This window comes from Scylla paramamosain, chromosome 14 (assembly GCF_035594125.1).
Source record: "Scylla paramamosain isolate STU-SP2022 chromosome 14, ASM3559412v1, whole genome shotgun sequence".
In the NCBI taxonomy this organism is placed as follows: domain Eukaryota; kingdom Metazoa; phylum Arthropoda; class Malacostraca; order Decapoda; family Portunidae; genus Scylla; species Scylla paramamosain.
Window position 1 is genome coordinate 23,809,923 of NC_087164.1, and position 16,713 is coordinate 23,826,635.

General features: G+C 43.9%; 1 protein-coding gene across 1 annotated transcript in view; it reads right to left on the bottom strand.

Annotated features, from left to right (window-relative positions):
- Positions 1-12,757: 12,757 nt before the first annotated feature.
- LOC135107137 (uncharacterized) overlaps positions 12,758-16,713 on the bottom strand; it is a 41,211-nt gene continuing 37,255 nt past the window's right edge. The window contains exon 6 of the mRNA XM_064016847.1: positions 12,758-16,139. Within this exon, the coding sequence (XP_063872917.1) occupies positions 16,130-16,139 (10 nt within the window). The 3' untranslated portion in view covers positions 12,758-16,129. The remainder of the gene's footprint in view (positions 16,140-16,713) is intronic.

Here is a 16,713-nt window from a genome sequence, read left to right on the forward strand (position 1 = left end):
TGTGGCAGAGCAGCTCCGCGTCATGGGGAACTAAACCATTTATCCGTTCATCTATTTACAAATATCTTGTGCCGAGAGTGTTGCATGAAGGTCTGACACACAAAGGGATTATCCACCATCCTCTGCCGCACACAACACTCGCTTTCATACCACGGTGTATCTTTACAACATTTATTTGTTCATTATCATTTTTACAGAAGGAAGGCACACACTGGGCGTGCTAATCAACACAGCTTCCTGCCCTTCCACGCTCGCTTCGGCCTGACCTCTGCCTATCTCTCTTCCTCTCACTACAGCTGGGTCCTCTGCCTCCTCCCCGCGCGAGGAAATCGTTACACCAAAAGGCAATTTCTCACGAGGCAGCATATTAGTAAAAATTACGTCCCTCGCCGAGGCCCATTATTGACAATTAGTTTTATATATTAATTGGTAATTATTTTTTTTCGACCGACGCCCAATTTACAATAAACAGTGTAAGTGTGGCCAGGGCATCCCCACCACCTCACGCCGCCCCTGCCGCTGCCCCTGGCCGCGCACACCCACTCGGGGCGGCGGTGGGCCGGCGGCGTACACGTCGGCGTGCTGCGGCAGCATGTGCGGCAGTGCTGTGATGCAGGGAGGCGGCGGCCGCGCGGATTCCACCCTTGTGACACCTGGGCGGAGGGCGGAGGGGTGGCGTGCCGCGCGCCACCATTGTTCCTCAGCACCACGTTCCCCACTCCAGCACCGCCCGTGTTGCACCCCACCCCTGCCCGCCGCCCTGCCCGGCCTGCCCTGCATGGGCGGCCCTCAGGAGGCGGGCCGGCCCCTGCCGCCCTGCCGCCCTGCCACTCTGGCCGCCACGCTGCTGCCTCTACTCACTCACCTCTAAGTCCTCGTAGTTCTTGAAAGCGAGAAAAGCGAAGCCTTCCACCACGTCCTCTTCAAAGAGTGGCTCCTTGTTCTTCTTCCTGGGCCGCGGCGGCTTGGTCCGTACCCGAGGAACACTCTCCTCACAGCTATCCTCCCGAAGCCTTGGCGCTCTCCGAGATCTCGGCCCTCATTTTTAGAGCTCTCTCTCGGCGTCTGCGGTTACTCTTAGCCTTCTCCTCCATCTTACTTCACATAGCACTTATTTCCGTTGCACCCACTTCTCTCCACAACAGGCAGCTCACACTGCATAACCTCAACACACACTCGCCTCACTGCAACACTTAATAAAGCAGCAATACAAGCAAACCGAGGGACACCGCCACACAACTAAGACCTCCTAATGGCGGCGACAAAACTGAGCCGCGGTGCGTCCTGCACCCAACACACATCCTCCGCCGCACTAACTAGTCCGCGCGCACACCCATAGCCACCACACACTCCCTACACTTTTCATCTTAAGCTATCTACACTGCATTTGTATATCATATATTCTCTAAAATAAGTCACAAAACAGTATTTGAAAGCTAAGAGATGCCAGATTCAGCGGAGTTTACAATACTTGCGATAATTTCAAATATCCTAATATTTACAAACAAAGCGTGAGTATCATTCCATGTGCAACTCTGTACATACATCATATCTCTTTTATTTAAACTAAGATACAACGTCGAGAGAGGGATGTTAAAGCAAGAAAAGTTAGCGCGAGGAAAGATATCAGCTGTGAGCGAGGTTGAGGAGTGGTAGTAGTGGCGGGGAGGGAGGAAGGGAGGGTGGAAGGACTGGAGGGGGGGATGAGGTACGGCCAGCAGCTCCCTCCCGAGCCTCCACCACCACTACCACCCGAACCATCCGCCCCTCTCTGCCTCCTCCTCCTACTCCTCTTCCTCCTACCCGTGCGGACCTTCCCTCCTCCCGCCTCCGTTCTCAAGACCTCACGTAGTCAATATTTTTCCCCCCTATCTAATTTTCCATTGAATGGGTTTCCGGGCAAACAAGATTTTACTTTTCTTACTTGCGCGTCTATTACACGTGGGACTGTCAATATGTATTAACTTGTTGCTCTTTGTGTTACCGATCATTGCTCCATCTGTTTGTGGCGCTGCGGAGAGAGAGAGAGAGAGAGAGAGAGAGAGAGAGAGAGAGAGAGAGAGAGAGAGAGAGAGAGAGAGAGAGAGAGAGAAGAAAAATCTCAACTCTGGAAGTGCGGACTTGAGTTGAACTAGGTAACGATATGCAGCTGTGAAGTTCGTATCTCTCTCTCTCTCTCTCTCCTCTCTCTCTCTCTCTCTCTCTCTCTCTCTCTCTCTCTCTCTCTCTCTCTCTCTCTCTCTCTCTCATATCAGACATCACATATTCACACTTCCCTGCCTTTTGTAAGTTCAATAGCGGAGTGTACTCGAGCGGTTTTCAAATATTTACTCCCTCCCGACTGATTGACTCAAGGCTACGAGACATCACTCTTTTCTTCCCCCTTCCTCTTCCTTCTTTTGTTACCAATGATAAACCTTCTACGCGGAGTGACAGACACGGGGTATATATTGATTTTGTTGTGATTGAAAAGAACTCTTGCATATATTTTTTGAGGTAGTTGTTATTTCACTGTATTTTTATACGATCCTGCTACTGTTGGTACTAGGCTATATATTATGCTACTACTACTACTACTACTACTACTGTTGCTGCTACTACTACTACTGCTGCTCCTGATGTTGTTGCTGTTGCTGTTGCTGTTACTACTACTACTACTACTACCACTACTACCACTACTACTGCTATAACTATTACTGCTATTACCAGCAACACCATTACTACCATAATGAAATCCTTCTCTTAAACACTCCAACATACTAAAACGTAATACAATACATACATCTCTCTCGTATAACAGAACGTACTATATATCCATACCAACATACACACACACACACACACATCTTCCGGATCCCACAATACGATAAAAATTTCACTTTAATGTATAACGAGTGGAGGAGGTGAAATGGAAGGCCAGAGGGAGGAAGGCGTTCGCTAGTAATATATTATGCCTTTCACACAAATATTGCAGCGCGGAAATGCCTCCTCTCGCTGGTACTTACATGCCTTGGAGCAGCGGCGGGCTTGGGGTGACAGAAGGGAGGGAGACAGGAAGAATATTTCACTCATTGAGAGTTATTGTGCTGTATAAACAAATGCTCCAGTGGTCCTCGCTATTATTACTGTTAATATGCTGTCATCGAACCGTATGTGTGTCTGCTGGATTCCTTGGGTTAGTTTTTATGTGTTTAACAGCAATGGTAAATGTATGCGTTCTAGTTCTTTTGAATGTCCATGGTGGTGGTGGTGATGGTGGTGGTGGTGGTGGTGGTGATAATGATACTAATGATAATAATAGTGGTGAAAAATAAGTATAAGAATACATCTATTATCATTACCACTACTGTTATTACTACTTTTGATTCTACAACCATTACCAACCCCCCATCATTACTACTACTATTACCATTACTCTGACAACAAGTACTACTATTACTATTACTACTACAACTATTACTATTACTACTACTACTACTAATAATAATAATAATAATAATAATAATAATAATAACAATAGCACAAATAGCAACAACAACGACAACAACAACCTTACTAATACCTTTAACTTGCGTTCCTTTTCTTCATATCCCCCCCATCCCTCCAGCACCGCTCCCCCAATACTCCTTTGCCACTGGAGGAGTGAATGAGTCTCCAGTAGGGAAAAACTTGTCCTCGCTCAATTAGGCAGCTGCGCCGGTCTCCCGAGGGCGCCCCGCACTGATAACCATCTCATGAACCATAAACATCATGGGGGAAGGGAATTCAGTGGCCCTTAAATGAGAACAGCCCCCCTCAAACCAGATGACCACAATTGTCCACCGTTTGTCCACACACACACACACACACACACACATTCAGAGAAGCCCAAATCCCAATAATTCTTTCCTTTAAACATACACTACCTGTCTATATTAATAATTAACGTGCGTAAAGTAATTCCTGTACAGGTGGGAATGATAATTAATGCTCAGTCTCCCATGCACAAAGTTAACACGTCAACAAACTTTAAAATGATTGACTTCACGCTTCTAGTCTCTGTTTTACGTAACCGTCCTCCAGCGAGACAAAAATTGTAATAAAATTTTGTGATGAAAATAAAGGAAAAAAGAATAGAAATTAAAGTGATGGCAAATGCATTAAACAGCCATTATTGTAATACTAAAAAACAATATACCATTATCCAAACTATTACCGGACAAACACGATTATTAGCACGACATTCTTCTATGCATGCACGGAAACGTTTTATAAAGGACAATAGAGAGAGAGAGAGAGAGAGAGAGAGAGAGAGAGAGAGAGAGAGAGAGAGAGAGAGAGAGAGAGAGAGAGAGAGAGAGAGAGAGAAAGGTGCGTGGCTGCAAGAACATTTACCATTACCAAGATTAAAACAAACAATATAAAACATTTCAGCCACGATAACAGTATACCAGATTATTACCACAGGCGCAACACTTGCCACCACAGATATTTTTTTTAAGAAGAAGAAAAGAAAAACAAAAAAATACCGAAAAACACATTGAAAACCGTTATGGCAACATCTCATAACGTACAATACACACACACACACACACACACACACACACACTTTTTAACAAGGCAAATACCGCAACAAAAAACATTAGCAGGACAGGAAAATATGCTACAAAAAAAAAAAAAGAGAAAAAAAAGGTGGCTAAGTGGAAATACATTATTCATAACTGCTATAACTAAAAACAACCAACGTACATATCTTTGGCGAGGCTGTAAAGCGATCATGGCCATTTACAGAACTCTTCCCATTATAAGCGCTGTAAAAAAAGAAAATAAATAAATAAAAAAAAATAAATAAAAATAAAAAAAAAAGAGAGAGGATGAAGGTGGAAAAAAAAAGTGGTTGCAAACACAACTACATACCTAAAAACATGTTCTATACATTTTGGACCAAACTATTACTAAGACAAGACCATTAGCAAAACACACACTAATTGACGAGAGAGAGAGAGAGAGAGAGAGAGAGAGAGAGAGAGAGAGAGAGAGAGAGAGAGAGAGAGAGAGAGAGAGAGAGAGAGAGAGAGAGAGAGACACCTACAACCACATAACCATCATTGCAATTCCTGAAAACCAGTAGTTGCAAGACAATTCCCCGTCGAGAACAATGAAAAAAAAAAAAAACAGAGAAGGAATAAAAAAAAGAAAGAATGTGGCTGCAAACAATTCATTTAACCACTGCAACACCTGGAAGCCACCAATATACACCAATGGCCAACCTGTAAAGAAAGCATCAGTATTAACAAGACACTCACCGCAGACAAGAAAACAAAACAGAGAGAGAGAGAGAGAGAGAGAGAGAGAGAGAGAGAGAGAGAGAGAGAGAGAGAGAGAGAGAGAGAGAGAGAGAGAGAGAGAGAGAGAGAGAGAGAGAGAGAGAAAAGACACGTAGCTACAAACACATTACATGCTATCACAATAATTGAAAATATACAATATACACCTTTAATCAAACTAGAACAAGACTGGTCATTAGAAAGACACTCTCGTAGACAGAAGAAAGAAAAAGACAGGTGGCTGGAAACACCTTAAGTACCATTACAATAAATGAAAATATATAATATACACCTTTGGCTAAAACTGCAATAAGACTGGCCATTAGCAAGACACTCCCCATCCTCCTCCCTGGACAGACAGACACGTTTGCATTAGTCACATGTAGACACAGGCAGGAGTCCATGAACATTCCGGTCGGCCAGCCCATGCACCCAGCACACACAAGGAATGCAGCCCACACCAAAACTCGTCCCGTAATTATAATAGAGAAGTTCCACCAACCTCCACCATGCCCCCCGCACACCACCACACCTCCACCCGGCTCCTCTCCCTCCCTCTCTCTTCCTCTCCCTTCCCCTCACCCTCCAGCCCTCTCTTGCCTCCGAATGGGTTGCTCCAGCGCTGCTATTGTTGTAAATTATTATTAATATCCCTTAGCGGGGGAGTTACAAGGGCGATTTTCTACTGTTCTCTAATTAATATGAGGGAATCGTGAATGCTTTGTGTTTTGCGGGGAATATTATTAGGCCCCGATCGATTAGGAGAGGAGGGGCATAGGAGAGAGAGAGAGAGAGAGAGAGAGAGAGAGAGAGAGAGAGAGAGAGAGAGAGAGAGAGAGAGAGAGAGAGAGAGAGAGAAGGGGGCGGAAGGTGCAGGAAGGCAAGCAGACACATACAGTCACACACACACACACACACACACATTCACCACCACTACCAATGGAAAAGACACAAAGAAAACATTTACCACGAAGGAAAGAAAATGAAAAGTATATCAAACAAAGGGACAACAACAACAACAACAACAACAACAACAGAAGGTGGTGGGGTTAATCTATAAACATCGCTACCACCACAATTACACACATTACAAACATTTATACTGGCACTGCATGCATAACAAAACGTTCTCTCTCTCTCTCTCTCTCTCTCTCTCTCTCTCTCTCTCTCTCTCTCTCCGTTTCACTTCTGCATCCTTAATTCCTGACGCCTCACTTTGGTCTTGCTGTTACACGCTATGCAAGGCAAACAGGTCAAAAAGGAGAGAGAGAGAGAGAGAGAGAGAGAGAGAGAGAGAGAGAGAGAGAGAGAGAGAGAGAGAGAGAGAGAGAGAGAGAGAGAGAGAGAGAGAGAGAGAGAGAGAGAGAGAGAGAGAGAGAGAGAGAGAGAGAGAGAGAGAGAGAGAGAGAGAGAGAGAGAGAGAGAGAGAGAGAGAGAGAGTTGATAAAAAGAAAACGAAAACACACATACGTTCTTTCTCTCGCTAACACACACACACACACACTACAGCCCTGCCCTGTCTTCCATGCCTGCAGTCAAGCGGGTTTCTGGCGTCCCCGTTGTAGGAAACACCTCGAAACGGCGTTCTTTTTCCTTCACTCAAGCGGAGAAGGAAAAAAAGGTGAAGAAAAAAGGGGTGGACAGTTGTTGGGGAGAGAGTGGCGTGTTAGCAGCGTGGCCAGGGAGACAAAGGGCAAGGGGGAAGCGGAGAGAGAGAGAGAGAGAGAGAGAGAGAGAGAGAGAGAGAGAGAGAGAGAGAGAGAGAGAGAGAGAGAGAGAGAGAGAGAGAGAGAGAGAGAAATGTAATACACGTTCCATTTTTTTTTATCTGTTCTCTCTCTCTCTCTTATTCACTTTTTTTCCTTTAACGGCTTATCGCAATGTATAAAAAAATACATGTATTCCTAGAATTGTGTGTGTGTGTGTGTGTGTGTGTGTGTGTGTGTGTGTGTGTGTGTGTGTGTGTCAGGATGTGGAGAAAGAGCATCTGTAAAAAGAGAACATAGATTTCTTTACACCTTGTCTTGTAACATGCTTACTTAATTTGCTGTAAGTGCTCTTGGTTCTAAAAAAAAAAAAAAAGATAAAAGTAAATAAATAAAAATGGGGACAAGGCGTTTCCAGAAAGACATTTTTTATTTTTCTGAACACGCATTGTGATTTTTTTTCTAAGAGTAATTTTTATTCCATTTAAGTTTGTTTACTTTGCTTTATCCGAAAAAAAAATCTACATACATTTTAGCAGTCCCCCCAAAAAATACCACTCTAAATACATAACTAACTACATAACTACACAACACACTCATTTTATTTCGTGTGTTTATATCAATTTTACCCTTAGAATCCTCTCACACTACTGCAGCTCCCATAAAGATACACACCACTATAGATAGACAAGAACTTAACCCGCCCAATTTACTTCTAACAACCTAACTTACGATCATATACATTATCCACTTAGGTATTTTACTAAACCATTAATTTGTGCAAGTCTGGGAGGCGGCAGCTTGACTTGTAACTCCCAGTGGTTCATTTCCATATTGTGACGGGCCACACAGGATCCTGGCACAACGCGGGGACACCAGACATGTGCCAGCTGGGGAGGCTTGCTTCTATCCTCTCAATCTGGAGGTTGCCGTGTTATTTTCCTATTAAGAAGTGGATGTTCTCCTCTACGTCTCAGTTAATGCAAAACACACGTCTGTCCTGGCATAGATAAACATGTAAGGAGATATAAAGATAGACAGGCAGACAGACAGACAGGTATAAACATAGATACAGATAACTGGACAGATAGGTAAGTAGGTTGATAGATACTAGATAGGTAGATAGATAAAGCTGGATAGATAGATAGATAGATAGAAAGCAATCAACCAACCAACAAATTATCAACACAGACAGACAGACAGATAGACAGCAGATAGATAGATAGATAGATGTTTACGAACCATAACATCAACTTAACGCTGAGTTGACAAAATATTTATCTTGTAAAAAACACACGCGTAATTAATTAGAATATCAACAGCAATTATGTGACAAACAAACGAACTCAGAAACAAACACGACTGAAATATGACCTACATACACACGTACGAACAATCCACACACAAACACATAGTTTACTTTAGTTTAGTTAATTTATGGGCAACAAATTGTCAGTACAAAAAAAGTGAGAGAGAGAGAAAAAAAAAAAAGTGTATAATTGAATTCAAACACAGCGATACATGGCTAATACATGAACGAAAGCTTTACATTTCAAAACTTGTACTTTAATCGCAAAACAAATTTCATAAAGATCAAACCGCGAGTATACCAACACACACACACACACACACACACACACAGAGACACCATATCCAGTACATTATCAATCACATCTTTCCTTTTGCGTATAATGAACTAACTTGCAAGCCAGTCACGTCTCCTGCGAAGTGTGGTTCACTCCCCCAGACACACAGTGAACCCCAATCTTGCACCACCGCCTTCCTTTGATCTGTACTCCCGTCACCTCCAGCGGCAGAACAGGAAGGTGCTAAAAGTTTTTCCCTGATGAAGGTTCTTGACACCAAGCCGCACTGCAACTGTTCATCTTGTTCTTGTCGCCGCTATGACCTTGTTGTAGCAGCGTCTTGCCTCATTCCGTTTTCTTTGCTATTTTATATTATTTTTTTTAATCTATTAAGAATCAGCTGCAGTACTGGTTCCTAAACGTATTTCCGGAGAGAGAGAGAGAGAGAGAGAGAGAGAGAGAGAGAGAGAGAGAGAGAGAGAGAGAGAAAGAGAGTATACGAGATTACACGAAGAGCAGCAGATACCAGGAAACATGGTTAATAACGAGGCTAGCAGGTAATCTATTTACTAAAACCAGGTAACTACAGGTGGGAAAACAGGGTAGAAATTGGCAAAATTCCTCCCCGCCCACCTCTCCTTCAGGCAACCCGCGGGGAGGAAATGAGAGAGAGAGAGAGAGAGAGAGAGAGAGAGAGAGAGAGAGAGAGAGAGAGAGAGAGAGAGAGAGAGAGAATGAATTAAAGTAAATCATGAACAATTTTATGGTTATTGAAGAATGAAAACACAGATGTTACAGTTCAAAGGAGGAGGAGGAGGGAACGAACAGAGGAAGATGAAAAATGACCGATTAGAGAAGGAGGAAGAGGAGGAACAGATGGAAGGTAAGGAGAACGCTGAGAACATTAAACAGAATAGGAAAGAGGTAAGGATATACAGACAATAATAAAACCGTTAACAGCAGGAAAGAGGAGGAGGAGGAGGAGGAGGAGGAGGAGGAGGAGGAGGAAGATATAAATAGAACAAGAAAAAGACAGAGAAAAAGGAGGAGAAGGAGGAGGAGGCAAAAAGAGTGCAGTGGAAGGCAAAATGAAAAAAAAAAAAACAGAAGAATAGGAAGAAAGAATAGAACAAGAGAGAGAGAGAGTGAGAGGAAAAGAAGTGGGGAGTGAATGGGAAGGAACGAGAGGAGGAAGAAAAATAAATGAGAGGAGGGAGTTGAAGGAGTCAGTGGGAAAAGAGGAGGAGGAGGAGGAACAACGGAAGCAAAGGAGGAGGAGGATGAGGAGGAGAGAATTATAAGATCGTCTGAAAGAGGAGGAGGAGGAGGAGGAGGGTGAGAGGAATGGATAGGAAATGAGGAGGGAGGGGTGAGAGGATGGAAGGAGGAGGAGGAGGAGGAGGAGGAAAGAGACCGTGATAAATTCTAGATGACGTCACACACAGCAACCACCTGTTCGTGTTAGTAGACATGTACGGGTGTGTGTGTGTGTGTGTGTGTGTGTGTGTGTGTGTGTGTGTGTGTGTGTGTGTGTGTGTGTGTGTGTGTCATTCCATTAACATTCACACATGGATAAGTGGATAAATTACATGCACGAATCTTATGACAGACAGACAGAGAGAGAGAGAGAGAGAGAGAGAGAGAGAGAGAGAGAGAGAGAGAGAGAGAGAGAGAGAGAGAGAGAAAGAAAAAGAATGGAATATGAATCAAGCCAGTCAGCTTCTCTCTCTCTCTCTCTCTCTCTCTCTCTCTCTCTCTCTCTCTCTCTCTCTCTCTCTCTCTCTCTCTCTCTCTCTCTCTCTCTCTCTACACGCACGGGAGGATTGAGTCTTCAGGCAAATAAAATGGGAGACAAAGGAATGAGAGGGAGAGTTTGTGAACCTCAGAGAGAGAGAGAGAGAGAGAGAGAGAGAGAGAGAGAGAGAGAGAGAGAGAGTTGGCAAGGCAATCACTAACTTACAAAAGCAATAATCGATACAATATAACAAGATATCAGATTAAACTGTTGACTGACTGGCTGACTCTCTCTCTCTCTCTCTCTCTCTCTATAAGGCAAAAAACTGAAAAATATACGGCGTTGAGCACGAAAGAAAATAACAAAACAGAAAAACAAAAACGCGGAGAACAAGACGGAAGAAAATATAAAAAACGAAAAATCACGAAATAAAAAAAACACAAAAGGAAAAATGAAATGAGAGAGAGAGAGAAAAAAAAAAGGTCATTATCTGGAATTTACAACGGCATTATTTCTCGGTCATTATCCATTCACGGTATGATTCCGGCTACAGCCACGAAATAACAGTAATCACAGGGGCAGCACGACTGGAGGTATCCGTGCTGAGTGACGCTGGCCGCCCTGGCGCTGAGAGACGGCGTCATGCAACCTTTAATATACTGCAAGTGGTCTGGCTACATGGTTTTGTCCCTTTCTGCGTCTGTCTGTCTTATTGTCTGACGCTCGGTTCGATTCCCTCGCTGTCTGTTAGTCTGTCCATGTGTTCCTGTTCGTTTCTTTCTTTTTTGTTGTTTGTTTGTGTTAGTTTGTATTTTACGTTTCTTTTTCTTACTATCTGTCTCTTCGTTTCTCTTTTCTCCCTGTCAGTTTATCTATTTTTGTCTGGGGTTTTAATTTCTCCCTATTTCTTACTGTCTGTCTGTGTTCGTTTCCCTTTTTTAGTCTGTTTGCCTATTTTTGTCTGGGTTTTCATTTCTTTCTCTTTCTTACTGTTTGTCTGTGTCTATCACCGTTTCTTTCTGTCATTTTGTCTCTTCTTTTACTCCTGCTTTGTGTGTTCCTTTGTTTGTCTTCGTTTCTCCCTTCCAGTTTGTCTGTCTGTCTGTCTGTCTGCCTATCTATCTGCATTTGTTTCTCCCTTTCTGTGTTCGTTTTTCCGTTTCTCTCTCTGTCTCTCTCTCTCTCTCTCTCTCTCTCTCTCTCTCTCTCTCCGAAAGCCACTTCATTAACTACACTTCTTAATTCTTCTTCTTCTTATTATTATTATCATTACTCGTTTTTTATTTATTCATTCATTCATTCATATATTTATTTATTCACTTCGTTTGTTTATTTATTCATTTTTTTTTTGTATCATGTCTCTCGCCAGATAAAGACAATGGGCTGAATTTTTAGTTGACATACAGACTAGCATCTCAATTCTTCCTCTGCTGCACACACAAACGAACACAAATCCCTACTAACACACTTGTGAAAGAAGGGAATGAGCCCTGCAGATAACAACAGGTAACACAGGTATCTCATTACATTAATGCCACGGTTACCTGAGCCACGCCTAATTGAAGAACAGGTAGGCAATTATACGTCTGTAAATAAGGACATGTCATATTGTATATACTTGGGTATTTGTGAAGCATTAATGCTGAGCTTTTGTACAAGTCTACTTTTGTTAATCTCCGTCTGCTTGTCTTTAATTGACCTCCTACTTGTTGCGTCTGTTTTGTTTTCCTGTTATATTTCCTGTCTGTCTGTTTGTCTGTCTGTCTGTCTTACTGTATTTTTGTCTGTGTCTATCTATCTGTCTATCAGTTTATCTTTCTGCGTATTTATCCTCTTTTTTTGTTTATTTGTATTTCTTTTGGTTATTTACCTGTCTTTCTGCTTATTCGTTTGTCTTTAAGTCTCTCTCTCTCTCTCTCTCTCTCTCTCTGCCCGCAAGACTTTATGGCAAACATGTGCCGGCCTTACCAAATGTACACACACACACACACATACACACACAAACACACACGCACACACATACACACACACACACACACTACTGAGGAAAAAGAAAGAAAAAGGTGTTGCATGGAGCAGTGGTTGGCTGACTGGCTGGCTGACTGGCTGGCTGGCTGGGTTTTGGTGAGTGTAAAATATAGATCCAGGCAGACGAGATACAACAGTTCAAGCCTCGCCAATCCTGCATACAGTTTTTCACGCGTCCAAGGGCTTATACACAGTCCCCTTCCACGCCCGTTTTCTCTACCGCAACTATGTGTCAAGGGGGGAGGTAAAAAGAAAGAAAAAAATATATATGGAGAGAGAGAGACGGAAAGAGTTTAAAAAAGGAAAAAGGTCAGGACTCCTCAACTTTCCTCCTCTTCCCCTCCTCTTACTTTAGTCTCTGGTCCTCTTTTCTCTCTCTCTCTCTCTCTCTCTCTCTCTCTCTCTCTCTCTCTCTCTCTCTCTCTCTCTCTCTCTCTCTCTCTCTCTCTCTCTCTCTCTCTTAGTCCCATCTCTCCTCCCTCTTTCAATATGGAATAGATTCAAGCAGAAGTACTCCTGTGCACTAAACGACAGATTGAAACGAAGAGAAGGGATTATCATAATGTTTCAGGATGGGTAGGGCGGCTGCAGGAGGAGGGCAAGTATGCGAAGGACACACACACACACACACACACACACACACACACACACACACACACACACACACACACACACACCAGGCAAAAACAGGTTTCAGAACTGGAACCGTCAATTTATGCTACGGAGTGGGTTCGTCCAAGCCATAAAGCAAAGATATACAAAATGCATCGAATATTCTGAGGCAATCAAAAGGTTATTCTCTTCTTATGGAATGACCACTGCACGCACACCCACTTTTACCCCCCACCACCACCAGCACGCCCACGATAACGCCACCATGCCCATGTACGTGTGTCCATACCTACGATAGCATTAACAGCATACACCCTACCTAACAGTGCCAGCATGACCATTAGAGATAAGAGTCAGAATACCGATAAAAGCTGAAGGCCATGGATCCGCCAAAAATAACTATGATGACGCCAGCAGCCCTGAGACTGACGACAACTACACTTCGATTTTCGTCGCTAAAATAACAATGTGGACAGAATAAGGTGCGTGCGTGATACGGCTGGCGTGCTAAGCCTGTGTTACTATAACCACTACCAAGCCACGCACCGCAGCCTTCCTTCCTTAGCCGCCAGATACTTCACAGCCGACGCTAGACACATACCACGGCCACCACCACCACCACAACCACTACATCCACCACACTACCACGCACCACTGCTCCCATCAGCTGCACACAATCGCTCCAGGAATTCTCTCTCTGCTTCACCCCTCACCCTTGTGCTGTGACGGTGCCTCCAGCTTCCACACACACACACACACACACACAGTCACTCACACACAGAAACACACATAGCCGGAGGTCTTCCAACAGGAGGCGAACAAAACGCAAGCCAACAAAAACAACGCTAAGTCCTCAGTGGTACCTATGTTTTTAGCCGGCCGATGCTATTATGTGTTTGAGTCCCTTTATTAAACACAACAATAAAACCTCCGGGACGTCAACAGTTAATAAAACAATTACGTATTTATGAGACCTTGATTCTGGTCTGGGTGCGCTGGCGGCGGCGGCGGCGGAGGAGACGGCGATGGTGGTGGTGGTAGTTGTGGTGATGGTTGTGATGGTAGTGGTTGCGGAGAACTTGCAAGAAAAGCGAAGGTGATGGTGATGATGGTGGTGATTATGGTGATAGTGATGATGGAAATGATGATGGTGGTAGTAGCTGTAACAGAGAACTTGTTGGAATGTGGTGGTGGTGGTGGTGGTGGTGGTGGTGGCAGCAGAAGAAGAATAGTAAAGGAATTAGTAGCAAAGAGATGTAAATCCTATAGTGAGAATTGGTATTATAATATTAACTGTATTAACTGAGAGAGAGAGAGAGAGAGAGAGAGAGAGAGAGAGAGAGAGAGAGAGAGAGAGAGAGAGAGAGAGAGAGAGAGAGAGAGAGAGAGAGAGAGAGAGAGAGAGAGAGAGAGAGAGAGAGAGAGAGAGAAATTCGTATCTCCTGTAATCCTTATACGGAGACAAGGAAAAGATAGAAAATGGAGAAGGAAGAAGAACAGAAGGAAGAGGGAGATAAATAAGAGAATACGATGAATTTCGGAGCAAAAATTATGTATAAGCGGCACTGAAGAAGATATGAAGACGGAGAGTTTGGGGAGAGGCGGTGAGAGAAGAGCAGATGGAGAGAGGAAGAGGAGTGAAGGAAGGGATGGAGGGAAGGGAGGAGGGAGGCAAGTCTCAGCAGCATCACCAGCAAAACACAGCCATCAATTAGCATAATGAGCGGCCGGTCCGGATCAGCGCCCGCGGCAAGTGAGAATCTCATTATCTTGTTCTCATCTAATCTCCACCACCACGCGTTACAAGTCTGACGGGAGCGGCGGCGGCGGCGTGTCCCGAGTCCTTCTGCTCTGGTTTGGCTCGCCTCGTCTCCTCTTTAAGATTCCATCCATGATCAGGCAAATCTTGAAATCTTGCACATCTCAATACGAGTTATCATTATCGATTGGAAATTTGTCATCATTGCCTTACTGGAGGTGTGCAAGGTGCGAAGCGATCACTACGAATTACTAGTGGAAGGTAACACTCCAATCAGTCTGGGCGAGGGAGGCGGGCGTTTAGCAGTGTGTCGTGGCTGAGCGGAGAGTATAAGGTCCCAGGTGTGCCCGCCGCTCTTACACGATTGTAGGTGCTTCTTAAATATGGAGGTGGAAGCCTCATCTAATGTGTATGCGCTAAAGATAACTCCATGCTATGAGTTGCTAAGTGAGGGCCCATCAGGCGGGGCGAGGAGGCGGGGCGGCGGTGGTTGAGGAGGAGGAGGAGGAGGAGGTAAGAGGGAGCGAGGTAAGAAAAGAGCAGAGAAGTGTTCCGAACGATCAGATGTCAGATAAGGAAATAAAGATAAAGTTGGCAAGGACTGAACTATAGCAAAGTGAAGACAAATAATGAGCAAGTAATATAATCATACAACGAATAGCCGTTTATCTTGACTACCGTGCAATATTCGTATCAGTAATGGCCGGCGGGTGACAGCGGGGCCGTGGTGGGGCAATCAGGCCCGCACAACACGCCCTACGTATAACATTATGCTAATGACTCTCCCAATAGCCGCTGACAATAAGCTGTTAATCATTGGCGGGATATTGTTTGCATTACCAACCCTGATTGTAATTAAAGGGGTAGTAGCTATTGCGATTATGGCGGTGATGTTGATGATAGCAATAACACCGATGCTAATATAATAATTATAATGATAATAATAATAATAATAATAATAATAATAATAATAATAATAATAATAATAATAATAATGAAAATAATAGTAATAATGAAAATAATAGTAATAGTAATAATAATAATAGTTACAAAGTTAATGATAATGATGAAAACAGTCCTTGTCAACTAGGTAAATGATGCAGGTGTGTGTGTGTGTGTGTGTGTGTGTGTGTGTGTGTGCTGCTCTGCTCTGCTAACCTCGCCTCAACTCAATATATACATGATTAACAAGACTCAGACGCGGCCAGGCGATGAATAAATTGTGCGTGTGAGGCCGCGAAGCTGAATAATAAAACCTCAACGCCACCACTGCTACCTGCGCTGATCCTATTCGTCTCTTCCCCTTGGTGGTGGTGGTGGTGGTGGTGGTGGTGGTGGTGCGCGCTTTTTCCCAGAACAGCAGGATCGGCGACCAGCAAGGACCATGGAATTAGTGATTAGTTATACCTGAAAAGAAAACACAAATTAGCTTTTTGGTGCTAATTGTAAAGGATGATGTCAATTTTTTACTGCTGGTTTTAATGTTTACTACTAACTAATACTACAGCAATTCTACTGCTACAATAATTCTACGACTTCTATTACTACAACAACAACAACTACGATAACAACAACAACAATAACTACTACTACAACTACCACCACTACTAACTAAACAACTACCACCAGAGAGAGAGAGAGAGAGAGAGAGAGAGAGAGAGAGAGAGAGAGAGAGAGAGAGAGAGAGAGAGAGAGAGAGAGTGGGGGGAGATGGGGGTACAAAAACTTTATCGTCCCAGCAAATGGCCGTCTATGTCAGAGGAGCCGCCGTCACCGCCGCCGCCGCCACACTGCGCGAAGGGTGTAAGTGACGATAATCCTGGGTTACCTCGCCTTCGGGCCCCGTCACAGCCCTGCCACTGCCTTGTCGAGCTGAACCACGCACAAAAACTACTAGATAACCTCCTCCTCCTCCTGCTCCTCCTCCTCCTCCCACATCCTGTATGTCTCACGCCACACAATGCACCTCCTCCTCCTCCTC